This window comes from Megascapheus bottae, chromosome 15 (genome assembly GCF_031878675.1).
Source record: "Megascapheus bottae isolate mThoBot1 chromosome 15, mThoBot2.hap1, whole genome shotgun sequence".
NCBI classification, from domain to species: domain Eukaryota; kingdom Metazoa; phylum Chordata; class Mammalia; order Rodentia; family Geomyidae; genus Megascapheus; species Megascapheus bottae.
Window position 1 is genome coordinate 55266924 of NC_143523.1, and position 27122 is coordinate 55294045.

General features: G+C 40.2%; 1 protein-coding gene and 1 long non-coding RNA gene across 5 annotated transcripts in view; one reads left to right on the forward strand and one right to left on the reverse strand.

Moving 5' to 3' along the window:
• Nucleotides 1–9833, reverse strand: part of LOC150054372 (golgin subfamily A member 2-like) — a 63124-nt gene extending 53291 nt beyond the window's left edge. For 2 of the 3 annotated variants that reach the window (XM_090346725.1, XM_090346727.1), the window contains exon 1: nucleotides 8630–9833. In XM_090346725.1, the coding sequence (XP_090202851.1) occupies nucleotides 8630–9634 (1005 nt within the window). In that variant the 5' untranslated portion in view covers nucleotides 9635–9833. Of the gene's footprint in view, nucleotides 1–2282; nucleotides 2798–8629 lie in introns of those variants that run through there. The other variant, XM_090346726.1, reaches the window with a different exon arrangement.
• Nucleotides 1–27122, forward strand: part of LOC150054371 (uncharacterized) — an 86118-nt gene that overhangs the window by 54632 nt on the left and 4364 nt on the right. The window contains exons 2-3 of one of the 2 annotated variants that reach the window (XR_016537861.1): nucleotides 7380–7494; nucleotides 10250–10401. This is a non-coding gene — a long non-coding RNA (uncharacterized LOC150054371). The remainder of the gene's footprint in view (nucleotides 1–7379; nucleotides 7495–10249; nucleotides 10402–27122) is intronic. The other variant, XR_016537860.1, reaches the window with a different exon arrangement.

Consider the following 27122-nt stretch of genomic DNA (forward strand, 5'->3'; position numbering starts at 1 on the left):
TTTTTTGCTGGCTAGTTAGAGATAAGCGTTTCTTGGACTTGTTTGCCCTGGTGCTCTCTGAACCATGGTTCTCAGATCTCAGCTTTCTGAGTAGCTAATTACAGGTATTGAGGCACTGGCTCCGGGCATTCATTCATTCATTCATTCATTCATTTATTCATTTGGCAAGTCCTATTGAGCTCAGCACCTGAACACTGTCCTTGGACTTTCTCAAGGCTAGAGCTCTGCCATTTGAGCCACAACACCATTTCTGGCTTTTATCTATGTATGTGGCACCGAGGAATGGAACCCGGGTCTTTTGCATGCAAAGCAGGCACTCTACCCACTAGGTCAAACTTCGCAATCAACGTTTGTATTTATTTTTTTTTTAGTAAATAGAATTGGACTATAAATATTTTAGTTTGCTTTCATCACCTCATCAATCACTGACTTCTACCTCTTGCTCTAAGCTACCTCTCCTTGGCTTCTTGTCTCTAACTTGGCCTTTTCTAAGTGATTCATGTATATGGACTGTGGTATTTTGCATCAGGTTTATTTCACCTTTTTTTTTTTTTTGTCAGTTGTGGGGCATGAACTCAGGGCCTGAGCATTGCCCTTGGGCTTTTCTCAAGGCTGCCACTCTACCACTTGAGCCACAGCACCACTTCTGGTTTTCTGGTGGTTAATTGGAGATAAGAGTCTCACGGACTTTAGTGCCTGGGCTGGCACTGAATTGCAGTCCTCAGATCTCAGCCTCCTGAGTAGCTAGGATTACAGGTGTGAGCCACTGGTTCCTGGTATCCATCATGTTTTTAAAGTTCATTCACATTGTAATGTGTGTTAGCATTTTATTCATTCTTACTGCATTTTCTGTAGTTGGCACCTGGCACCTATTATTGTATTGTATATTAGCATTTTATTCCTTATGAATTGCCTTTCTGTAGTTTTGGCAATTGTTACTTATGGTTGCTTTGTTTACCCGCTCAGCAGATGATGGATATTTGAATTGTGTTTGGTTTTTGTATATTAAGAATAATACTGCTCCTACTATTTGTAGAATAGTCTGTGAGAAAAAAGATATATATACATAAACATGCATGCAGGTATGCCCATCTGTCTATCTATCTAACTATCCATCTATTTTTAAGTAATTCCCATAGAGAAATCTTGAATCATATGAATTTCAGTTTATAGTTGAGAAGTGTTTCCTAAATCATTTTCCCTCTCATCAATGTATGGCAGTTATAATTTCTTCATATCTTAACACTTAAAATGAACTGTCTTTGGAAGTGGCGCTGTGGCTCAAGGGGTACGGTGGTAGCCTTGAGCTGAAGAGCTTAGGGATAACACCCTAAGCCCAGAGTTCAAATCTTACGACCGACAAAAAAACAAACAAACAAAAACACCGTTTTATTACGGCTATTCTAATGCCTAGGGAGTGGTATCTTATTGTTTTAATTTGCCTTTTCTCACTATGATCGCTGTCATTTTCTCATAAAGTACAATTATATTTGGAAATATGGTACAAGTAAAGATTGGAATGAAGATGACTCCCTAAAGATCAGAGCATTCCCTAGGTGATGTGTTAGGGAAGACAGATTTTAAGAATCCATTAGATATCATCTGGGAGTTTGCTAGAGTGTTTGCCTAGCATGCACGAAGACCCAGATTAGATTCCTTGGTACCACATACATAGAAAAGCTGGAAGTGGTGCTGTGGCTCTAGTGGTAATGCACTAGCCTTGAGGAAAGCCCAAGGTCAGTGCTCAGGCCCTGAGTTCAGTCCCCAGGACTGGCCAAAAAATAAAATAAAAAAAGAAGAAGAAAAAGGAATCCATTAGTTATTTAGCAACTAATATAGTACATGAAAGCAGAGAAAGGTGGGTCTTAGTGATTCCAAGACCATTGCTGGGCACTGGTGGCTCAGACCTATAATCCTAGCTATTTCCTAGGATCAGGGTCCAAAGCCAGACTGCACAGAATTAATCAAGAAAAAGCCAGAAAAAGAGATGTGGGTTCAAGTGATAGAATGCCAGCCTTAAGCAAAAATCACCAAAGGAGGATATGAGACCCTAAGTTCACGTTTCAATAGCAGCTCTTGCTCAGTGCATGCCTACATGTGTATGTATGCACATGTGCACACACATGTGTGCACACACACACATACTCAATTTCAGATTTTGACAGTTGGGTTGATGATGCTGGCATTTGCAAAAGAAGTGACTGCATGTGCATTAGCAATTTTTTTTTCTCTTTTTTTTATTGTAATTAGTAAAAGGGTTACATGATATTTGCCAGATAGAAGGTGCATTAATTCACATACATTGATACCCTTTCACATGTCTTGGTACCCATTTCCCTCCCCTGCATTAGCAATTTTTGTGCTCATAAATCAATGGCTTTTATATTGATCCTATTCTCTTGATGTTCCACTGAAATAAATATTTAATAAGAGTTGTTTTGTAGTCTAGAAACATATATCTAGTTTGAAAGATAAATCTGAGCTGAGATCTAAATTTAGCATTACATAGGCATAAAATTCATGGAAATAAATGGTGCATCTGTTTCTAAAAGTCTTAGCGTTTGGGTTATGTTGGACAATTAAAATTTCCTAATAAGCAGTAGAGGATTTAATATAACGTAAGGATCCAAGTTAAGATGGCCCTAGATTATTTAGAAAGGCATTAAAGATTATCTCCAGCTGCTCAGTTCTTTCCATCTTCTGATGCTGCCGTTCTTCATCTGTTGGGCTGTCCTCATAGGTAATCTCCTTCCTCACAATCCTGTAGTGTGGCTGCCTCTGGTTTTACACTTCTAATCTAGAGTCGTATACAAAGAGTAAGGAGGGGGGGGGGATTGTTTATATTTGGCCTTTATGCCAGCAAATCCATTCCCAGAAGTTCCCTAGCCAGCACACATCTTACTACAAGAATTGCAATTAAGTGCTTATTGTCAACTGGTAGGGGGAATGGCAATGACCCCAGTTGGCTCACATCAGAGTTTTCTAACCCAAGAAACATTTTCATATATCTCTTCTGGAGGAAGCCTTTCTTTCCTAGTTTAGATACAGTAGATTTTCTGAACAACTCAATCTCATATCACTTCAGTCTTTCCCATTCAGTAATTAAGATCAGCTAATATTTGCTAAAATCCTGCTGTGCTCAACTATGCTAGATTCTATGATGTACAAAATGAATCTTTTAAGAACTTTTAACAGTTTCATCAGTGGCTTACATATGTAATCCTAGCTATTCAGGTGGCTGAGATCTAAGGATCATGGTTTGAAGCCAGTGTGGGAAGCAAAAACCATGAGACTTTTAACCTCCAATTAACCACCAAAACCCAGGAAGTGTGAAGATAGCACAAATGCTGCACAGAGCTGTATCCTTAGTTCAAGCCCCAGAAAAAGCACATAACCCCCAGCTCCCACCCCCCCCAAAAAAAAGTTTGATGTGGAGAAAATAACCTTAAACATAATTGTGCACTAAAGTTTGTTTTTTGCAGTTTGAACTTAAGGCCTCTTTAAGTCATGCACCCAGCCCCCCCCTTTTTTTTTTTGCTTTAGATCTCGATTTTTGCATGAGTTCAGCTTGGACCACAGTCTTCCTGTCTACATTGATGTATACCAACATACTTAGTATATTTTATTTTTAGTGGGGTCTTGTTGGGAGCCAGAGTGGAATCAAACTGTACCTTGACTTGCATCAGACGATGGCTATATTGTCTTATTGCTTTCTGGCCCTATTCTATGTAAATGACCTGAGAATTACCATATGAATGTAACACCTGGAGGTTCCCTGGGAGAGGAGGAGGGAAGAAGGGGGAGTGGAAAATAAACGCGGCAGTCTCGGCAGTCTTTGCCTGGACTGCAGACATCCCGGACCCGGTGTGTCTGTCTCTCTTCTTTTTCTTCCTAGTCCTTGTCCCCTATTTCAGGAACCCCAATCTGCGAACCCTGGTTTGCTGCCGGTTGGCCCCAGTAGGGTCTTACTAAACTTCTTGTTCTAACTGGCCTTGAACCAGAATCCTCCTGATTTTTTTTCCTTTCAAACAGCTGGAATTACCGCTGTGAGCAAGTGCACTTGTCTGCACTTTGAGATTTAAAATCAGTCTTATAAAGACAAACTTTAAAAGCATTAACAATATAGTTTCTGTGTTAAATGTGGTTACATGCGAATGGTAAGCTATTCTAAATTGTATTTTTGTAGTTATTCTTGGTTTTTCTGTAGCATACTATTTGAGTTTTCTTGTTAGTATACTGAGAGTTTTTAATAGTGCTACCTTTTGGTTAAGATCCCAACTAAAGTTCAGGTGTGTGTGTGTCTGTGTCTCAGTGTGTCTGTGTCTCTGTATGTCTGTCTGTCTGTCTGTCTCTGCTGGTCCTGGGGCTTGAACTTGTCCTTTGCACTGTTCTAGAGGGTTTTTTTTGCTCAAGACTAGTGTTCTACTACTTGAGTTAGAGATCCATATCTGGCCTTTTGGTGGTTAATTAGAGGTAAGTGTTTCATCAGGTTGGCTTTGAACTGTGATCCTCAGATCTCAGCCTCCTGAGTAGCTGGATCACAGACATGTACAAAGTGTTTGTATATATAAGAGAACTGAGAGAGAATGTGGGTAATCTGGAGTTGTGAACATTGAGGGTAGTATATTAGAAAATTATTTGGGCTATATGCTTTCCTTTTTTTTAATTAACTTTTTGGACTTAGTCCCTTTTAACCTGTGTCAATAATGTTACAATAATTACTTTTTATTTTATTTTTGTTGGTCAGGGAGCTTGAACTCAGGGTCTGGACCTGGCATTGCTCAAAGTTATGCTCTACCACTTGGAGCCACAGCTTCGCTTTTGGTTTTCTGGTGGTTAATTGGAAATAAGAATCTCATAGACTTTCCTGCCCAGGCTAGCTTTGAACTGCAACCCTCATATCTTAGCCTCCTAAGTAGCTAGGATTACAAGTGTGAGTCACTAGCACCTGACTCAGTAATTACTATTAAAATCAACAATTGTTGACAAACGGTTTGTGTGTTATTATTTGGTCCATTGAAATTATCTGGTAGAATTAGAAAAAAGTCTTATATTTCAAGAAAAGGAACATTTGCTAGGCACTGTGGCTCACACCTGTAATCCTAGTTACTCAAGAAGCTGAGACCTGAGGATCACAGTTCAGAGCCAGCCTGGGCACTAAAGTCCATGAGACGTTAGTGAGAAAGGAACCCCCCTCTCCCAACACACACCAGAAAACCGGAAATGGCTCTATGGCTCAAGGGATAGGGTGGTAGCCTTGAGCTGAAAAGCCCAGGGACAATGCGCAGGCCCAGAGTTCAAATCCTGCAACTGACCAGAGAAAGAGTAAGAGTAAGAGAGTATATTAATAGACACAGCTTAACCAGACCTTTATTTATTGTTTGTTTTTTTACTATGAGTTTTTTTTTTTTTTTTAATTATTAGTGTCTTCTTGTTGGGTACTGGGTATCGAACCCAGGACATTGCACTTGCTAGGCACTGAACTACATCCCAGCCTTTAACCTTTGTTTAATACAGTAATTGTCTTCTCTCTTTCTACTTGCTCATATGCCTCTATGGAGGAATGTTATAGTTGGCAAAAAATGCCTTTGGAGGAAAATCTTCATGCTGTCCCTTATATAGAAATATAACGCGTTTTGTGTGTGTGTGTGTGTGTGTGTGTGTGTGTGTGTGCGCACGTGTGTGTGTATGTGTATTGTCATTCCTAGTGCATGAACTCCAGGCCTGAGCACTGTCCTTAGGCTTTCTCAAGGCTAGACTTCTACCACTTTTCCTGGGTATGTGGTACCGAGGATTCGAACCCTGGTCTTTGTGCATGCTAGGCAAGCATGCTACCACTAGGCCAAACTCCCGGCCCCACGTTTTATATTTTTATTATTTTTTATTTTTTTAACTTTATTTATTTTTTAACTTTATTTATTTATTTATTTATTTGTTTGTTTGTTTATTTTTGCCAGTCCTGGGCTTGAGCTCAGGGCTTGAGCACTGTCCTTGGACTTTCCTCAAGGCTAGAACTCTACCACTTGAGCCTCAGCACCACTTCTGGCACTTTTTCTATGTATGTGGTACTGAGGAATCGAACCTGGGTCTTCATGCACGCTAGGCGAGCACTTTAACCACTAGGCCAAACTCCTGGTCTGCGTTTTATATTTTTAAAGCAATTCTTTGAGATTATGAAATTTTCAAGAAGCAGTCAAATCCTAAGTGTCCATTCCTGCCCTCTCTTATTTTTCTTTGTGACAGTCTGAAAAGTTATATAATCATAGAAGTACTCTGAAAAAATGTAGAGACTGGCTAAATGCAGAATAAGCACGATTAATTGTTTTCAGGTAAGCTTTACTTGGATCATGAAAGATTGAGCATGGTCCTTTGCAGCCTGTTTGCTGAGTGGAGACTTGTCTTTAGGGAAGACTGCTATTTGATACGGTAGACTATTGTAGGCTGTCTTTTCTTACAAGAATGTAGCCATTATTACCAACACTGTTAAATCTCAATGTGACACATGTAATGCTTCTAAATGGTCTTGATGACAAAGGCACCTTGGCAATGAATGGAAGTAATTAACACAGTTTTTGAAATTTCTTTTTGAAATGGGATTAAAAATATTCCATTATTTGAAATTTCAGCTAAGAATACAATGCAATTAATAAGCTTTCTAAACATGACATGTATCATTAAGTAAGTTTGATTCATTGCTAGTTCTGGGGCTTGAACTCTGGGCCTGAGAGCTGTCCTTGAGCCTCTTTGTGCTTAAGGCTAATGCTCTAAGTACCACTTGACCCCCACAGCTCCACTTCTGGCTTTTTTGATAGTTTATTGGAGATAAAGATTATCAGGAGCTTTTCTGTCCAATAATGATCCTCAAAGATCAGCCTCCTGAGTAGCTGAGATTATAGGCATGAGCTGCCAGCACCCAACTTCAAATATATTTTTGTTCATGTTAAACATCTGAATACAGGATAATTGTATAATTAGTTAGCTTTTCTAGCAGTTCTTTTTTCTTTTTTTTTTAATTTTTTATTGTAATTAGTAAAAGGGTTACATGATATTTGCCAGATAGAAGGTGCATTAATTCACATACATTGATACCCTTTCACATGTCTTGGTACCCATTTAGCAGTTCTTTTTTCAAATTGAGATTTTTGATCCTCAAAATCTTAGGCTAACATGAACATAATAGACAGTTTTTTCCCCACAGAACTAACTTTACATATTTCTTTGGCCATTTGTTAGGAAAGTAATAAAGTCATAGGTTTCTAAAACACAAGAATTTTTCATTGACTTTACAAGTACATAATTTTACATGATACATTTTATTGCTTTTACATGTACTTTGACAAATAAAAATTCTTTGCCATTTTTTCTCTCCCTTTGAACAGATTTGTGAAAATATGCATTCATTTAATACTGTCTTGCAATTCATGAGATGGAAGCATAGGACAAAGCTATTTGGAGAAAATTGGAAGCTCAGTATTATCTAGCCACGTCTTTGAGGTAAGAAAAACCCTTATTTTAAAAAAGTATTATGATAATTCTTCTTTATAGTCCTACATCTTTGATCTATTTTTATTTATACTTCAGTTATATTAACATGGTTGTGCAGAAGAGTTAACATTTCAGTAAATTAGTTTATGAACAAGTACCTTTTAATAGATATCACCCCTTTCATTATTGTCCCTCATCCCTCCCAAACCCATCCTTCCCCTCAAATTTTTGCATTTGAAAAGATATACATTGAATATTATGACTGCTTTCCTCACTTCTTCATTTATTTATTTATTTCTTCATTAAAGCCCCTCCCCTATCTCTAATACCAGCATTCAATCAGTGATCTGCTGTTGTCCCCATAGTTTGGGCCATCCACTAGGAGCCTTTGCCTTCTCAGGCCTGAATTAGCTCTCTCCTCCTATTATATAAGACCTGAGAGAATGCCATCTAGCTGCTCTGCATTCATGTGCCTGTAAGAGGCGAGAAGCCTCAGGGAACTTGTTGTGTCCACTGTGCCTTCTACTGTTTATGGACTGGGGTGCAAAGAAAGAGGATCAGAAATAGGGTAGCAAAGACAGGTGGCAGGTACCGGGTAGCAGAGATAACCTGTCAGGATTGGAGTGGCAAGGACAGGGGGGCAGGGACAAAGTAGCCAGTTCTAAAGTAGCAGAAATAGAGGTTACAGCCAGAAGGGTCGGCCAGAGATCTTCCCAAATTTGTGGGATCCTTAGCAACTACTACTACTTCCAAGAGTTCAATTTTATAGTCCTCATCCTGGGAGGGGAAGCAGTGGTTGATCCATAAAGCATGGATCAACCTGTGCAGCACCTTCAGGATAGTGTCCAGGATCAAATCCTCCCCCCCCCCCGGGGGGGGGGGTTGGGAATGTGGCCTTTTAGTAGAGTGCTTGCCTAGCTAGCATGAAGCCCTAGGTTTGATTCCTTGATGCTATATACACAGAAAAAGCCAGAAGTGGTGCTGCAGCTCAAGTGGGAGAGCACTAGCCTCAAGAAAGCTCAAGAACAGTGCCCAGGCCCTCTGAGATCATGCTCCAGGACTGCCCACCCCTCTCCCCCCCCAAGAAAAATCCACCCCCCCACACACACTGTAGGACAGGCTTCACATGTTGAGGGTGCCTTACCTCTTTCAGCTCCTCTTCAGTATCAGTGATCACAGGGTGTGATTGATCTAAGGTGGGCTCAGCAGGAGGGCTCTGGGTTGGTGCTAGCTTCTTATCCTGGCTCTCTGAGGCCCTAGGAACAAGGGGCAACAGCAGCTCCTGTGGCTCATCTTCCTCCTTTCTGTGACCCTGAGCAGCTTGGCTGGTCTGCCTCAGATGTGCCACAGTGATCTCCAGTTCACTGATGAGTTGCTCCGAAGCCTGTAGGCGGCTGACAAGAACCTGTTGCTCCAGCTCTCTCTCCTTGGCCACCTGCTGCATATGGGCCAGGGTAGAGCACAAATCAGAGTTTTCTGAAAGCAGATTCTGCATTCTCTGCTTGTGGAGCTCCAGATCATTTTTCAACATTTCCTGAACACAGGCCATCTTCTGTTGTTGTTCATTCTGTTTCTGCAGTTGATCCTGCAGGTCTTTCTTTTGTTGCTTCAGGTTTTCCATCTCACTCCTGAGTTGCTGGTTTTGAATAGAGCAGGCATCCAGGTCTTTCTTGTGTTTGTCCAGGTCCTCCATATGGCTGGCAGATCTGAGGTCCTTTGCCTGGTCACATGATATAGACCCAGACCGAAGAGCATGGAGCCCTGGAGACAGCTGATTCTGGTTCTTGGTGGATGACAAAGTCATGACTGCAGTGGGGAAATTAGGGCCATTGGCAACCAGATGCTTTTGAATTGTTGGCTTCTTTGTGATTCTGGTATCAGCAAAAGAGACATTGCTAGGTATGCCAGCTGGCAAAACAGGTGGCAGCTCAGGATCAGTATGGACTTTGGGCTCCTGTGATTTCTGATCCCCACTGCTGGTCTTGGGTTTTCGGGCAGTTTGGTTTTTCTTTGTTTTAGCTCCTTGAGGGCCGGCAGGGCTGTTCTTCTGTTGGTATTCCTGGAATTTCTTCTTGGCTCTGCCTAACATTCTCCCTCTCATTTCTTCTGTCACATTAAGGCTGGGATGGCGGCAATGTGGGGGTCCCATTCCTCAAGGACCCTCACAACTCAAGTTTTCACCTCAATCACCTCTACTCGTGATCACTACCAAGTAGTACTCTCTCTTGGACCTTCTGGTAGTAGAGTCAGGCAGAAGAGTGGAACCTAAGAGGCTTCTAGGCAACTAAGAATGTGGATGGAGCCTTAATGCTCCCATCTCATTGGTCAGTTCAGAAAAAGAAAAAAGAAAGGGGTGTGGCCAGCCATCTCCATCTCAGCCCCCAATTTAGGAGGAATATCTTGGAGTCACAATGTAGTAACCTAATAGTTACTCCTCTAAGGAACTTACATTATCAACTCTAGTTGGGAGCAAGCCTGCCTTTCTAGGTGAACTGTCATGGCCTCTGTGGCACTAGTGAAACTGAAAGGCCCCTCTCAGGCCTATACTTCTCTGTGCTGCAGACTTCATGATTAGGGTTGAGAACACAACTTTGAACTCAGGAAGTGAATTAGAAAGGTGCAGTAAGAGGCAGTGCATCACATAAAAGTCTTTCCTGACTCTACTCCTCATACTTTTATGTTTTAGCACTTGGCTCCAGGTAAATTTCACAACTAGTCCCAAGACAGTCCCTTCTTTTCACCTCTGTCCTCATTTTTCTTTCAGTGTCCCTAGTTCTGGTGGAGAATCATCGAGCACCATCCATCTCCCCAGAGCTGGTACTCCTGAACTCTGTAGATTGGGTCAGCCATTCTCCTGGGATTGCTTTCTGGACGGAACTAGAAATGAAACCAAGTACCATGCCCTTGTGAGACCTAGTGAGTGTGCCTGAACTCTTCTCTCCCACCCCAGCTCTGAGATCCCATCAGCAGCTTACCCATCTTAGCTCTCTTCAAGGTCTTCCCACAGTACAGCTAGGTACTAACCACATTTTCAGTGCTTACTAAGCACACGTGCCTTATTAGTGCCTACGTGGTGCAGGGCTAGATCTTACATTTGTTTTCCTTTTAATGGAAGTTGATAAAGCAGAACTGGCTTGTACCAAAGTACATCTTTTGATTGGAGTTCTGAGATACTCAGAAAGTACATTAGACACAATTAAAGGTCATTTAACTCTGCTTCCCTTCCATTGTTTATGAGAATTTCATTGGCATTCCTCAGCCTGAGGTTCCATATTTGTTGAGCTATTATGCAAGTTTTTAAAAAAAATTTTTGTCGTCTTTCTCTATCTGTTGTACTTTTTGTTTTTTGGGGGGTGGGGGGGTCAGTTGTGGGACTTGAACTCTGGGCCTGAGCGTTGTCCCTGAGTTTTTCAGCTCAAGGTCAGCACTCTACCACTTGAGCCACAGTGCCTCAGTTTTCTGGTGATTAATTGGAGATATGAGTTTGACAGACTTTTTAGTGTCTAGGCTGACTTTGAACCGAAATCCTCACATCTCAGCCTTCTGAGTAGGTAGGATTACAGGTGAGAGTCACCACTCACCCAGCCTTTTTTTTTTTTTTTAATTGTCGGGGTAATGTATAGAGGGGTTACAGTTACATTCATCAGGTGCATTACTTAACAAGCATTGATAGCCCTTCTCATGTTTTTGCCCCCTTTTCCCTCCCCCCATCCCCTTCTGTTATACTTTCTTTTTCTCATTGGCTAGCATGGCTTATAGGTCTCATGTGTCCCAATTTGCCTCCACTAAACAAAATCAAATTGCCCTAGCAAAAGATCACCTGGATTCAGGAAAGCCCCTTCTTGTGGTTGTCACTTGGATATCAGATAGGTAAGTGAGTACTCCCTCCTAGAAAAGTCAGCCAGACAGATACTGATTTCTTACTCAAATCCCCTGTTTTCTATCATTGAGATTTCTATAAACTGAGCTCATTAGTCTGAGCCCTTGTCTTCCTTTGACCTCCAGAATTCCTCACCTGCCTCAAGAGCAGTGCATATGTGTTTGTTGAGGGAATATAGTAAGGTAACAGAAATGCTCAACACTACAAAGAAAATACTTGTTATCATCTGTCTGAAATTCAGGAGCATGCCCAGCTACTAGGGAGGAAAAGATTAGGAGAATCCTGTTTTGCGTACATTCAGGGCGTCTACTAGAGAAGGTTTCTCCCTCAATCAGTGGGGTTGCTGGTATGCTTCTGTCCTACCCCCGCCCCCCTTCCAGTAAATGCTAGGAAGATTGTGGTTCAGGCGTGGAAAAAATACACTACTGCAACCATAAGAAGTGCAAGAAAATTCTGGCGAATTGGTCCAAGTAGTGGTCATCTGCCTGCATATCTCATCATGCACTGAGTTTAAAGCCTTAAACTGCTCTTGGCCCACCTGCTTGTGTAGACAGATGAGAATAATCACTTCCATTGCCCATATCTCCATAAATCGGTGTTTGTTTGGTACCAAGTATTGGATCCAGGGTGTCATGCATAGTAAACACATATTCTAGCACTTATTTATACTCTGTCCCCAAGGTGAAGTGTATATATATTTAATAATCATTTGTTATGTTACTTGTTTCATTAGAATCTGTTTGAAATACTTATCAAAATGCACATTCCTAGTCTTACCTTCAGGCCTAGGAGCAGACTTCCAAAAGGATGTTTTTGTTTTTGTTGTCGTTGTCGTTGTTTTGTTTTGACCATTCCTGGGGCTTGAACTCAGGGCCTTTCCTTGGATACTTTTTGCTCAATGCTTAGCAATCTGCCACTTGTGCCACAGAGCCACTTCCAGGTTTTTCTGTGTATGTGGTACCAAGGAATTGAACCCAGGGCTTTGTGCATGCTGGTCGCTGCTGTTTTGTTTTTTGTTTTGTTTTTGTTATTGCCAGTTCTGGGGCTTGTGAGCACTGTTCTTGGGATATCTCAAAGCTAGTACTCTCCTACTTGAGCCACAGCACCACTTCTGGCTTTTTCTGCATATGTGGTACTAAGGAATTGAACCTAGAGCTTCACGCACACTAGGCAAGGACTCTACCACTAGGCCACACTCCTGGCCCCAGATCTGCTCTTTTATAAGCTTCACAGACAGTAAGTTTGAAATTCCCCTGAATTTATATCGCATCTATATCACTAACACTGCCTCTAGATTTCAGGAGAACTCTTTTGTTCACCTGCCTGACTCGTGGAATCTAGGTGGTCTCTGATATACCATATGTCTCTAGCAGCAAATACATGAAGGAATGAAAGGTTTGACCACCATCCCTCATGACACAAACACCAAGAAGAGAATACCAGACTGCCCTGACTTGACATTTCCTATGGGATGGTAAAGGAATGTACCTGGTAGCTCTTGTGTATTGTATTGACAGTGGATCAATGTTTGCCTTAGAGCCAGTGACTGATTTGGGGTGGGATGGGGTGGAAGTGGGGGGTTGTCAAGGTTGAAGGCTGCTGAAGGACCCTTTTTTTTTCTGCATTAGTCCTGCCAAGAAATTAATAATCACTTTTTTTTTCCTTTTCCCTCTCTCCCTCTCCTCTCTCTTCTCCTCTCATACTGAGGTTAGAACTCAAGATTTCATGCTTGCTAGGCAGGTGTTCTACCACTTTTCTTCACTGTCAGTCCTTTTTGCATTGGCTGTTTTTGAGGTAGAGTCTCCTTTTAAGCTAATTGGCCTGGACTTTGTGCCTGTCTGCATCACTGGAATGAAAAATACATGTCAACCACCCCATTGGTTGAAGTGGAGTCTCATGAACTCTTATGAACTTTTTCTTTTGCTCAGGCTGCCTTTGAACTTCAGCCCACTGATCTTAGGGTGTGTGTGTGTGTGTGTGTGTGTGTGTGTGTGTGTGTGTGATTAGCCATATCCCTAGAGGGTGTGTGTGTGTGTGTAATTAGCCATATCCCTAGAGGGTGTATGTGTGTGTGTGTGTGTGTGTAATTAGCCATATCCCTAGAGGGTGTGTGTGTGTGTGTTCTTTGTCGGTCATGGGACTTGAACTCTGGGCCTGGGTGCTGTGCCTGAGCTCTTCAGCTCAAGGCTTACATACTCTACTACTTGAGCCACATTGCCACTTCCGGTTTTCTGGTGGTCATTTGGAGATAAGAGTCTCACGGAGGACTTTGTACCCCTGCTGGCTTTGAACCACGATCCTCAGTAGCTGGGATTATAGACATGAGGCACCGGTGCCTGACATAAAGAAGTTCTTTTCTAACAGTACCACAGGTGGCCTAACTACTTCAGAAAACCTAGAAGTCTGAGCTGCAGTTCTTCCATATGGACAGGTCAGAAAAACTCACTCTCTTCCCAGTCTAGCACTGATGCCTCTAGTAACTTTGAGACTGTTGAGCCTGGCTTAACAGGCTTGGGCAGCTTGCTCTACAACTTGATTTGCTGAGATCCTCTTTTTCTCTTGTTCCTAATTGAAAATGATCACCAGGTCTCTTGTGTTAGTTCTGCTTAAGTAATTCTAATTTTAAGCTTACTCTTATTTTTGGTCTCACACTTACTTAGTTCTGGTTCTAGTCATCTCTTGTTTATTGTTTGAGTAGGCATTGAAAGTCAGAATTGTCTCTTGTAAACCAGCAGAGAGTGACTCATGCCTGTATTCCTAGCTACTCAGGGGCTGAGATCTGAGGATCTCATTTCAAAGCCAGCCAGGGCACAAAGTCCATGAGACTCTCATCTCCAATTAACCACCAGAAAATTGGAAATGGCACTGTGGCTCAACTGGTAGAGTGCTAGCCTTGAGCTGAACAGCTCAGGGACAGTGCCCAGGCCCAGACTTCAAGCCCCATGACCGACTGTTCTCCCACCCCCAAAAAATTGTCTTCTCTAAACTGGCTACAGAGGAGAAACTAAAGATACAACAGAGTTCTATCTTGTTAAATGTAATCTGTATTCATATATGGCTTAGGTTCTTTCAAGGTATTCTTCCACATTATGTATTAGCTACTTAATATAAAATGGCTAATATATAAAATTGGAGTTGGAAGCACTCACCAGGACTGATGAAAAAAAATGATGGGGTTAGGTGAACTTAAAAAAAAAGGCCTCTTATGACTTATTAAAGCAACACTATCCTCAGATTATTTTTATCTCAGTCTTTTCAGTATATCCATTGGAAGATACTTCTAGAAGGAGTTAGGACAAAGTAGGATTCAAAAGAGTCAAGTGCTTCTAATGTTTCAAGTTGATTAAATATAAAAAGTAGCCAGAATCCTACCTACCCAAATTGCCTGAATCCATTTGATACATCATTAAAAAAAGCAATTTGTATAAATCTTTTGAAAACAAATTCTGTTATCAAATGTTCTCAGTCCCCAGTCAAATAGCAGTGGTACTGCAAATATGATTTTTCCATTAAGAGCTAAGCTGCCATTAATTTTAGCTTGTTACATTTAGAGAAGTGGTAACTCAAATCAATTACCTATGTTGGGTACAGTAGGCATTTATTATAGCATTTCCATTATTTTCCCATTGCTTTATTTCATTTCTATAGTGAAAAGGAATACTCAACCAGAATGTTTAGAACAAGAAGATCCTTCAGTAACATATTTGATTCTGTAAAACTGAATAGGTGTTAAAATATTCAAAGTATCAGAATCTTTGGGAGTTTAGAAAAACAAATGGCTTTCTCCTTTGGAAATGCCACAAGACTCACTTCTGCTAACACTCATACTTTTGATTTTTTCTTAAGAGAAGAAATCAAAGTTCCAGCAAGTTCTTTAAGGAAAAACTCATTATAACTTTTTAAAATAATACATGGTACAGAGTATCTTTTTAAAGATTTTGACTACCCAAGAAGAGGAATTTGTAGGGATTGTAAATAATGAAATATCCATTGATAGACCATCTACTTCTTCAATGTAAAATAAGGTAATTCGAGTTGTTTCAGAATTTTGTATGCCTTAGTTTTCCATTAAAAACATATATTTTTGAGCCTGTGGTTTCTTATACATATAAGTATGTAAATACTTACAGTATTGTTTACTGTTTTAGATGCTTCTGTAAGATATTTACTAGTATTAGATATTTACTCATGTTACTAAAACTACATCATTATGATGTTACCTTTTAGATTTTAGGCCCTAGCTTCCATTAGAAATTGTTTCTGCAAATGCTGGAAATGGTGCTGTGGCTCAAGTGGTAGAGCTGTAGAGAAAACCCAAGGACATCGCTCAGGCCCTGAGTTAAGGCTTGGGACAGGGAGGGAGGGAGAGGAGGAGGAGGGGAGGGAGGGAGGGAGGGAAGAAGGAAGGGAGGGAGAGAGAGAGAGAAAGAGAGAGAGACAGAGAGAGAGAGAGAGAGACAGAGAGAGAGAGACAGACAGACAGAGAGAGAGAGAGAGACAGAGACAGAGAGAGAGAGAGACAGAGACAGAGACAGAGAGAGAGAGGGAGAGAGAATATTGTTTCTGCACCACTGCACCATACTCAGTAAAAAGCTAAAAAGCTTCTGGCCCTCTTTAGTTTACCCACACTATTCAGTCCTCCAGTGTGTACTTAGTTCCTGTGAAATTCAGGTATTGATTTCCCCTGGATCACCTCCTAAGTCATAGTAAACCTGAAAATTTAGGAGTCAATCAAGATTTCTTTTTTTGGGGGGGGGTTGGGTGGGGGTCAGTCCTGAGGTTTGAACTCAGGACCTGGCCACTGTCCCTGAGCTTCTGCACTCAAGGCTAGTGCTCTACTACCTTGAACCACAATTCTATTTCCAGTTGGAGATTAGAATCTCATGGACCTTTTTCCTGCCTGGGCTGGCTTTGAACCACAATTCTGAGATCTCAGCCTCTGAGTAGCTAGGACTATAGGTGTAAGCAACCGGCATTCAGCTCAGTGTGCTGTTTCTTTAAAAAACAAAAAATTGTAAAAGCTAGTCACCAGTAGCTTATGCCTATAATCCTATCTACTCAGTAGACTCCCATCTGAGGATCACCATTCACAGCCAGCCAAGGTAAATATGTCTGTGAAATTCTTACCTCCATTTAATCACAGAAAAAGCTGGAAGTGGTACTGTAGCTAAAATGGTAGAGTGCTAGCTTTGGGCAAAAGGAGCTCATAGACAGTGCCTAGGCCCAGAGTTCAAGACCCAGGACTGGCCAAAAAAAAAAAAAGGAGGGAGGGAGGGAGCAGATTACTTGAGAATAATTCATGAATATACATGCAATAAACTGAAACCAGTTTGATTCTGAGTTTAGATAACTTTCTTAAAGCTAAACTTTAAACAACACTGTTGGTTAATGAGACTCTTGGGATGTGTGAAGCTAGTTGAAATTTACCAAAACAAATATTTTAAAATACCAGTATCAACAAAAACATTTCCATTCCATTTCTTTAATTAACATAATGAGTGGACTGCTTCAGCCAATAATCCAATGTAGACTATATTCTGACTTCATTGGACTCATTTCTGAATATGAATAGTTTACCTATGTTGACTATACTACTTTAACACAGTTCTTTCTCATGAAGCAAGAAAATAAATTGGTTTACAATAACAACAACAACAAAACAAAGTAAGGACACAGCTCATCTTTCTGTTAAGCCTGGGGTTGTGCTGCTTGCTTTAGATCCTCAAAAGGCTGCTATACCAAGCAAATCTCAGCAAAATTACAGGAAACCCTTACCAGGCTATACTGCTAAATAATTTTGCATTGGAAGCAGTATGGAAACACTGAAAAACTTCCAGAGCTTCATGGAATTAAATTCTTCTCAAAAATTTAGCCATATACTTTACTCACTTTTGAAGGTAGCTAAGTGGTAGAATACTTGCCTAGCATATGTATGGCCTGGGTTCAATCAAGGAGGGAGAGGGAAAATGAGAAAATCATGTAATGCTTTTTTTGTTTTTGTTTTGGTAATACTTGGGTTTTCAGCTCAGGGCCTGGTATTTATTAGACAGGTGCTCTACCACTTGAGCTACAAATCCTTTGTGCCTTCCTTCCCCTCCCCCCCCAAGTCCTGGGGCTTGAACTCAGGGCCTGAGCGATGTCCTAAGGCTTTCTCAAAGCTAGAGCTCTTCCACTTGAGCCACAGCATCACTTCCAGCTTTTTTCTATTTATATGGTACTGAGGAATCGAACCCAGATCTTCGTGCATGCTAGACAAGCACTCTACCACTAGGCCAAAACTCCCAGCCATAGCAACTGAAAATTTAAGCCTGGGAAGCTTTGTTTTGGTGTTCATTCATGTCTCAGATTTAGATGTTGCCTAATCTTGCCACCTACTTCTACAGTAGTTTTCTTCCATTTCTTTGTTCTTGTTGTCTCTCAAGCAGGCTAATTGCCTCTTTCCTAAACTATTGTAATTATATTTCAGATTCTGTTTCACTCCAGTCCCTTTTATGTTCTATAGTCCTCCAGTAGTAGACTTTCAAAACCATAATGAACTTACTTCTTTCTCAAAAACCTGCAGTGACTTCTAATTGCCTATTGAGTAAAGTTTAGCTATTTCATTATTGTATTTGAGGATTCCTTGACTTAATTTCTACTTACGTTTAATCATTTTTTAATCTCTCTGAATTAAAAAAATCACATGCTCTTTTCAGTCTTACTGATTTTTCCCTCTGTTCTATATCTTTATCGTACTTTTACATATGAGTCCCATTCTGGAGTGCCTACTTCATGTCCTGTATCTTGAAATGTACACATTAAATGTTACTGCCTTCATAAATTCTACTCTGGCTGGTCCTGTCTCTTAAAGTTGATCTTATTTTCCCATGATTTGGGGCTTCAGTTTAGGTCTTGTGCTTTCATACCAAACATATAACTTTAAACTGTCTGGAGTAATTCTAAACCTTCTAGTGGCCCAGTGAGTTGAAGAGTATTAATGTACAATATAGTTATTAGCTATAACTGCTAGCTATGTAAGGTGTCAGCAGTCATATACAGTTACTGACTACCTATTGAATATACTAGAGACATTTTCATGATTGTAGAAAAGTTGTTTCAAGCAGTGTCAAGATCATAGCTTCCCAACTAATAGACGCTAATGGCAATAGTTTCTATAGTAGAAACTTGCCAATATTGGCTTAACTTGTTTCACTAGAGTTTCTTAGCAATACAAACCAGACCATATAAAAGGTAATAAAAATATGTATCTTTTCTCTTAAAGACCTTACTGATTGGGTGAATGGGTAAATTCTAAGTGGTGTCTCTTGTTCTGTTGGAGCTGTGGAAATGAAGTGGGGGAAAAAAAAAAACAAACCCTCAACATTCAACCAGATGCTGGTAGCTCATCCCTGTAATCCTACCTACTTGGAAATTAAGAGTTCCTGAGTTCAATACCATCCAAAACATCACCATTCAACAAGTGAATGTTTTTAGCATAGGTTACTAAGGTGTAGAATAGCTTTAACAAATGAAGACAGAAGACAGTATTGACATCTGGTAATTCTTAAATTTAATGGCCACAAATACCACCTGAAGTATTTTTTTTATTTTTTTGTTGTAATTAATAGAAGGATTGCATTATATTCACCAGAGAGAAAGTGCATTACTTCACAAACATTGATACCCTTTCTCATTTCCCTCCCTGAACTGGTTTTTTGTTTTCTGTTGTTATTTGTTTCGAAATAAGGTCCTGATTCAGTATGTCCAAAGTACAGCCTGAGGGCTGGGATGTAGCTCAGTAGCAAAGTGCTTGCCTACCAAGTGCAATGTCATGGGTTCAATCTCCAGTTGTTACCAAAAAAAAAGGAAAATATATATGTGTATGTGTATGTATAGTTTAAAGTATACCCTGAGAGTCTACATCTTGTTTAGGAATCAGCCTGGGCTTAGTTTGGCATGTTCTCAGATTTCATCCTCTTGAGAGATACAGTTACATATGTGAGCCACCAGAACACAGCATTAATGATCATTTTCTTTTCTTTCATTATGTGTATGTGCATGCATGCACTGCTTCGGAGACAAGAGAGAGAGAAAAATTGGCAGACTGGGAGTTTTGGCCTAGTGGTTGAATACTTACTTGCCTAGCATGCACAAAGACCTGGGTTCCATTCCTTGGTACCACACACATAGAAAAAGCCAGAAGTGGTGCTGTGGCTCAAGTGGTAGAGTGCTAGCCTTTAGAAAAGCCCAAGGATAGTGCTCAGGCCCTGAGAACAAGCCCCAGGACTGGAAAAAAAAAATCATTTGCTCTTGGTAAGTATAGTGGTTCATAGCTGTAATCCCTACTGCTCAGGATATAGAGTTTAAGATGATGGAGGTTTGGGACCAGGAGTTTGGCCTAGTGGTAGAGTGCTTGCCTAGCATGCACAAAGACCAGGGTTTGATTCCTCGGTACCACATACATAGAAAAAAAACAGAAGTGGTGCTGAGGCTCAAGTGGTAGAACTCTGGCCTTGAGAAAGTCCAAGGACAGTGCTCAGGCATTGAGCTCAAGCCAGGACTGGCCCAAAAAAAAAAAAAAAAAAAGATAATGGGGGTTCAAGCAATCATAGGCAAAGCTGGCAAAGCTTCATCTAACCAATAAGGTAGGTATAGTGGCACACATGTGTCGCTGCCATCCAGTCTATACATGAGGCATTAAGAGTTGTTGTTTATACTAGCACTGGGAAAACATGCAAGACTATTTTTAAAATAACAAACAAAAAGAAATGATGGTGTGGGGCAAGACACAGAGTATCTGCCTAGCAAGTACATGCAAGGCCCAGAGTTCAAACTCCAGTCTCTGTCTCTTTGTCTCTCTCAGTCCTGTCTCTCTCACACACCCTCTTAAAGCCAGCCTGTGTTTTCTTTACATATGTTATCAAGTTTTTGACTTGAAGTTAGGGTTGCTAATTTTAAGCTAATGTTACCTAGAACATGCAAATACTTGTTCCTTTAATCATTACTTGCTGGAATTATTTTGGTGGTCATAGACATAAAATATGATATTTACTGGCTCTTAATGGGAAAACCCCTGAGTAATTCAAGCTTCAGACAAGATTTCTCTAGCAATCTCCCAGGATCTAACTTCTTTCACTGTCTTGGTTTTGGACCTAACATAGTTGCCAGCAGCTCCTGGGACTTCTGTTTCTTATTTAGATTCAGTCTGAAAAAGCGATTTTATCCCTGCTTTATCCCTGCTGGCCCAGTAGCAGCCCACCCAGTTCACCTTGAATATTTCCGCATGATATAGAAGATAATGTGTGGGTTGGCTTAGTATAGGATAGAGCCTTTGTTCCTGGAGGGTTTTCTTTTAATTTTTAAAAAATTGAAAATGTTCAAAAGTAGAAAAAAGCTTAAAATCACTTTTGCATTCTGTAAACATGGTGGTTAATATGGCAAGAATGATTCCATTTTAAAGAGATAAGGTGAAGAAACAGTAACTCCTGACTGTTGCCTTTGTAATAACATTAAAAATGTTTAAGCCAGGTGCTGGTGGCTCGTGCCTGTAATCCTAGCTACTCAGCAGGCTATGATCTGAGGATCATGGTTCAAAGCCAGCCTGGACATGAAAGTCTGTGAGACACTTATTTCCAATTAACCACCAGAAAACCGGAAATGGCGGTGTGGCTTAAAGTAATAGAGCACTAGCCTTGTGCTGAAGTGCTCAAGGATAGTGCCCAGGCCCACAGTTCAGGCCCTACAATTGACCAAAAAGAAAAGAAAAAAAAAAGTAGGTGAGAAAATATTTGTTTTTCCTGAGCCAAGCCAGGACTCGATCCCAAAAGCAGTCCTCTAGGCCACAGCCTTTTGTCAGGTCTTTAAGGCCTGCCTGTAGCTGGGGAAGCTACCAAGCCTTCATTGCCCATTTTGCCGCCGTCGCCAGCACATCCCCTTCCCCATCCCCTCCTTGCCCTTCTAATTCCCTTTACCCCTGTTTTTGCCCTTTCCTTGCCTGAAAAAAAAATTAATTTTAATTAAAATAATTAAGAAGCAAATATTTGTTTTTTATTTTTTGTTTTGTCAGTCATAGGGCTTAAACTCTGGGCCTTAGTGCTGTTCCTGAGCTCTTCAGCTCAAGGCTAGCTCTCTATCACTTCGAACCACAGTGCCACTTCCTGTTTTCTGGTGGTTAATTGGTAATTAGAGTCTCCCAGGCTGAACCATGATCCTCAGATCTCAGCCTCCTGAATAGCTAGGGTTACAAACATGAGCCACTGATGCCCAGATAGAAAGTAGTTTTGATCAGACTCTTTTCATCAAAATATTTGATCAAAAATAAGTTTTATAATAATAATAATAATACAATGGTAATTTTTATTGTCAGGCATAGTACATGCCTGAGGAAACTGAGACAGGAGAAACAGGAATTCCAAGTCATCCTGGTGTCTGAGAGTAGACTGAGACCATCTTGAAAACAAAAAAACTACCTGTCTTTTGAATATTTTGTTCCTTTCTGATCAGTTACAGGCACTGACGTGCACTTACTCACCTTCCCATATTGTATTGACGTGAGATCCTTGTCTCACTAGGGTCCCTCAGACAGCTACCTGCCTGCAGAGGTACATAGCCAAGATTCTACAGTAGTGGTTTCAATGTAGCCAAATCCTTTTGGTTCCTTTATTTTTTTTTCTTTAATCTCGTGAATTTTGTTCTCTTCCGGAATATAACTTGAAACACTAGAGCAAGTAATAGTACAGAGAATATATCCTTAGCCAGGTGCTGGTGGATCATATCTGTAAATCCTAGCTGCTACTCAAGAAACAGATCTGAGGATCATGGTTTGAAACCAGTTTGGGGAGGAAAGTCTATGAGACTGAAGTAGTGGAGCAGTAGCTGATAGCAAGACAGCAGGGCAAACATGAAGTCCTGAGTTCAGGCCCCTTTACTGGCACCCAAAAAAAGTATGTCTATAATTGCTGTATGCAATAATCACTTAATATAATTCACAATTTGTATTTATTGCCTTTATAAAATAGAATATTACCATATTGTAGTTATAAGTACCTTGTACTATATCACTTCGTTATGTGATAAAATAATTTTTAAAAAATGTTCTTAGAGGCTGAACACTGTTCCCACTTAAACAGCTAGAATTGCACAGGAACCTTTAGGGAACAGTAAAATATGGTAGTTGAATCATATGTCAAAAACTAGTATTTCTCAGTGAGGAGGGTTGAACGCTTAACAGTTAAGTTGAGGCAGTTCTTTGTGTTGAGGAGCTTCATTTCATTTTCCATCTTGATCATTGAATGTCTTGTTCTGTCTCAGAGAGAAAAAAGCCACTGGCACCTTTCTAGATCCTTATAGGACAGGATTGTACCAAGTTCTTTCACACTGAGGACACTTGGTTTCCTAAGTAAAATAGAGTGATTTTTTAACAACAACAACAAAAATTATTTTCTAAGTTTTGCTTTATTTTTCTAGTTTTGGAGGGGGGTGTGTGAGGACACTTGGTTTCCTAAGTAAAATAGAGTGATTTTTTAACAACAACAACAAAAAATATTTTCTAAGTTTTGCTTTATTTTTCTAGTTTTGGAGGGGGGTTTGTTTTTGTTTTTTTTTTGTCAGTTGTGGGGCTTGAACTCTGGGCCTGAGTGCTCTCTGGGCCTCTTCAGCTCAAGGCTACTAATCTACTACTTGAGGCATGTGCCACTTAGGGTTTTCTGGAAGTAATTGGAAGTAAGAGTCTCCTGGACTTTTAGTGCCCAGGCTGGCTTTGCACCATAATCCTCAGATCTCAGCCTCCTGAGTAATTAGGATTACAGACATGATCTACCAGCACCTGGCTGTTTCTCTACTTCTAAAGTTAAGGGTTGACTTAACACTCGAATTTATTTTTTAGCCACAGGAACTTATAGAGATAATCTAAAAAAGGTTTTGTGAGATCTGAAAAAAGGTTTTGATTTAGCAAGGTATATAATGAGGCTAAATTTTGTTTTGAAGACCAAATGTTAGTACTTTCTCCTTTTGACTTGCTTCTTTAGAGTAGGAAAAATTTCTAACATTTCTAACTTTGATAATTTAACATTATTTGTGGTGAGAAAAAGGAAATGTTCAAACTGTAGAACTCCTAAAGTCAGGGAGCTGGGGGTTTGGCTTAGTGGCAGAGTGCTTGCCTAGCATGCACAAAGACTCAAGGTTCGATTCCTTGGTACCACATACATAGAAAAAAATCTGGAAGTGGTGCTAAGGCTCAAGTGGTAGAGCTCTAGCCTTGAGAAAGTCCAAGAATAGTGCTCAGGCCCCGAGTTCAAGCCCAGGACTGGCAAAAAAAACCCAACAAAACAAACAAACAAAAAAACAAAAACAAAAATACAAGAACTCCTAAAGTCAGAATATTTTCGACACACTTTTTATATATATTGAAACAAGCGTTAAGAGCTGAATACAGTGGTGCACACACCTAATCCCAGCTTCTTGGGAAGTAGAAGCAGGAGGATTGTGAATTTGAAAGTAGCCAGGACAAAACAGCTACTGCATCTCAAGAAATAAAAACTAAAATGGGTTGCAAGCACAACCTAAGTAGAGTACTTGCCTGCCCAAGGCCTTGTGTTCAATCTTCAATACCACAGAAATAAAAAGCCACAATATACACTTTAGATATTTATTGGTTCTAATTTCTTGTATATGAAAATAAGCATGTGATACTATACTGTTGCCAGAAAATAGTTGTATCAGTCAAGGTCCATTTAAAGAAGCTGAGCCACATGGTTAAGAGAGATTTAATACAGGGAATTGATTATACTAGTATTAGAAAATTGAAGAAGCTAAGAGAACAAAGAAATTAAGCAGAAATAGTAATTGTGGGAAGTGATACCTAAGAGTTCTAATTTTTGGAATCTAAAAAATTGAAGTTCTGAGCCCAGCTACTCAAAGAACTCAGCAGGTTATTGAGCTGGGATTCAAATCTGGAAGAAGAGATAGCAGTGTGTCCAAAGTGGTGCCAGTGCCAGGTGGCTGGTTCTAGAAAGAAGTAACAGAAAGAAGCTGGGAACCCAGCCAACAGCTGCTGCCAATTGGGAAGGGTGTTGGTTTGGTGGATTTGACAGAAACAATGAAACAAACTAGAAAGAAAGCAGCCCTTCTCACCTCTTCCAGCTGGTGAAAGCATCTCAACTTCAGCATCAGAAAGTAGAGAATACAGATAGAAAAGGAAGGTATTTTAGGAGATTATTTTTTCTGACTGCAAATAAATAGTATACTTACGGATTCTGTTCTGTTTTAGTCTTAATACCATTGCTTTTATTGCTGTCCAGTAGTGAGTGCAATTTGGGCTTTGCCAATGACAGTCTTGTTTTTACTGGCTGTGCACACATGGGCAGGCTTATTTTTTATTTATTTATTTTTTTTTTACCAGTCCTGGGGCTTGAACTCAGGATCTGGGTACTGTCCACAAGGCTAGCATTCTGCCACTTCAGCTTTTTCTGTGTATGTGGTACTCAGGAATGGAACCCAGGGGTTTTTGGATGTTAGGCAAGCACTCTACCAGGAGCCCACACTCTTTTCTGTGTGTGTCTGTGTCATGGGGCTTGAACACTGGGCCTGGGCTCTGTCCCTGAGCACTTCAGCTCAAGGCTATATCACATTACCCCTTGAGCCACAGCACCACTTCCAGTTTTCTGGCAGTTAACTAGAGATAAGAGTCTCAAAGACTTTAGTGCCCAGGCTGACTTTGAACCTTAATCCTCAGATCTCAGCCTCCTCAGTAGCTAGGACTACAGGCATGATCCACTCTGTCTGGCAGGTTTTTTATTCTTGCTGAACTCCACTTTTGCTTACAGAGTTGTGAAGGTGAAAGAAAACCTTATATGGTTTTATTTTTTTTTAATGACATTTTAATTATGTTCTAAAATCTAAGTGCCAGTGATTGTATATAGAGATTCCCTTCTTGAATACTTGTTTAACACATCATTTGAAATATGATGTAAAAATCAGTGTTAAGGGCCGGGAGTTTGGCCTAGTGGTTAAAGTGCTTGCCTAGCATGCACGAAGACCCAGGTTCGATTCCTCGGTACCACATACATAGAAAAAAGCCGGAAGTGGTGCTGAGGCTCAAGCGGAAGAGCTCTAGCCTTGAGAAAGTCCAAGGACAGTGCTCAAGCCCTGAGCCCAAGCCCAGGATTGGCAAAAAAAAAAAAAAAAAAAATCAGTGTTAATAAATTCTTTAAAAAATGACATCCTTCATGTAACCCTTCTATTAATTACAATAAAAATATATTTAAAAAATGACATCCTTCGGGCTGGGAGTTTGGCCTAGTGGTAGAGTGCTTGCCTAGCATGCACTAAGACCCGGGTTCGATTCCTTGGTACCACATACTTAGAAAAAGCCAGAAGTGGTGCTGAGGCTCAAGTGGTAGAGTTCTAGCCTTGAGCAAAAGAAGCTCAAGGATAGTGCACAGGCCCTGAGCTTAAGCAGAGGACTGGCAAAACAAACAAACAAAAAATGGCATCCTTCATGGAATTTTAACCCCTTTGTACAACTGTATCATCATCTCCAAAAAATAACATCCTACTTCTCTTTTAATATGTATTGAAACAAATATTGTATATGTAGACAACTGCATGCTATTTGTCATTCTGTGACTGGCATTATGAAATGCCAGTGGCATTAGGAAGTTCACCTGGCTATTTGTCTGCCTTAACATATCTTCTCTTTGTAAAAGTGGGAATAATTCTGCTAACCATGTCATATGGACAGGCTAGCAAAACTACGTATAGAAATGGCAAAGATTATACTATGCTAACATTAAACACTAACCATCAAATACTATATTTGAGTTATTCACAATTTATCTATACAAAAGTGCTAGATGTGTCTTCCACCACACCTGAATTCGTTACCTTCATATTGATTTTTTTCTCTGCATTCAAATAACATGCAAACACAGACAGAATTATTAATCATTATCCTTAATACACCTGCAGGGGTGGCCTCTCTCATTTCTTCATCTAGATTAACTTTACCTGTTTCTTGGTTATTGTGCTTACTCCAAAAAAGAGAAGAGTAACACTCAGAATTCTTAACTTAAAAGTTGGCAAGCATTAAGAATTCCTTCTAGTAGGATATTAGTAGCATGTGCCTGTAATCCTAGCTACTCAGGAGGCTGAGATCTGAGGATCTGAGGGTTTGAAGCCAGTTTGAGTAAGAAAGTCCATGAGATTCTTTTCTCCAGTTACCCACCAGAATATTAACTCAAAGTAGTAGAGCGCTAACCTTAAGCAAAAGACTTCAGTGCCCCAAGGCCTGAATTCAAGCCTCAAGAACGACCAAGGAGGGGAGGAGTGGAAGGGAGAGAGATTGGCATATGGTGTAATCTATTTCTGATTGTCTATGATTTTTTTTTCCTCTGGTAGTTTAATATAGTGAAATACTATATAGTGTTTCACTATAGTGAAAGACTGGTGTAAAAGGTTAGGGGATTTGTAGTATGATGTTCAGTAATGTTTTGAAAATACATTTTCTGTTTTTAAAAATACTTCATAAACCAGGAATGCTTCCTTATACATCTAATAGGCCCCTGGTAAGGGATTTAAAACCCAAATGTCGCTCGCTGTTCCTGGTAATCCTGGTATTGTAACCTCAGCACTGAAAAAGCTGAGGTGGTATCATGAGTCTTAGAGCTAGTTTGGCCTACCATATCAGACCCGACCAAAAAAACCAAAACTAAACAAAGAAAACAAAGTATGTCAACTGTAGCTTAATACCTACTAGCTTGCCTTGCTTCTTTGGCTCTGG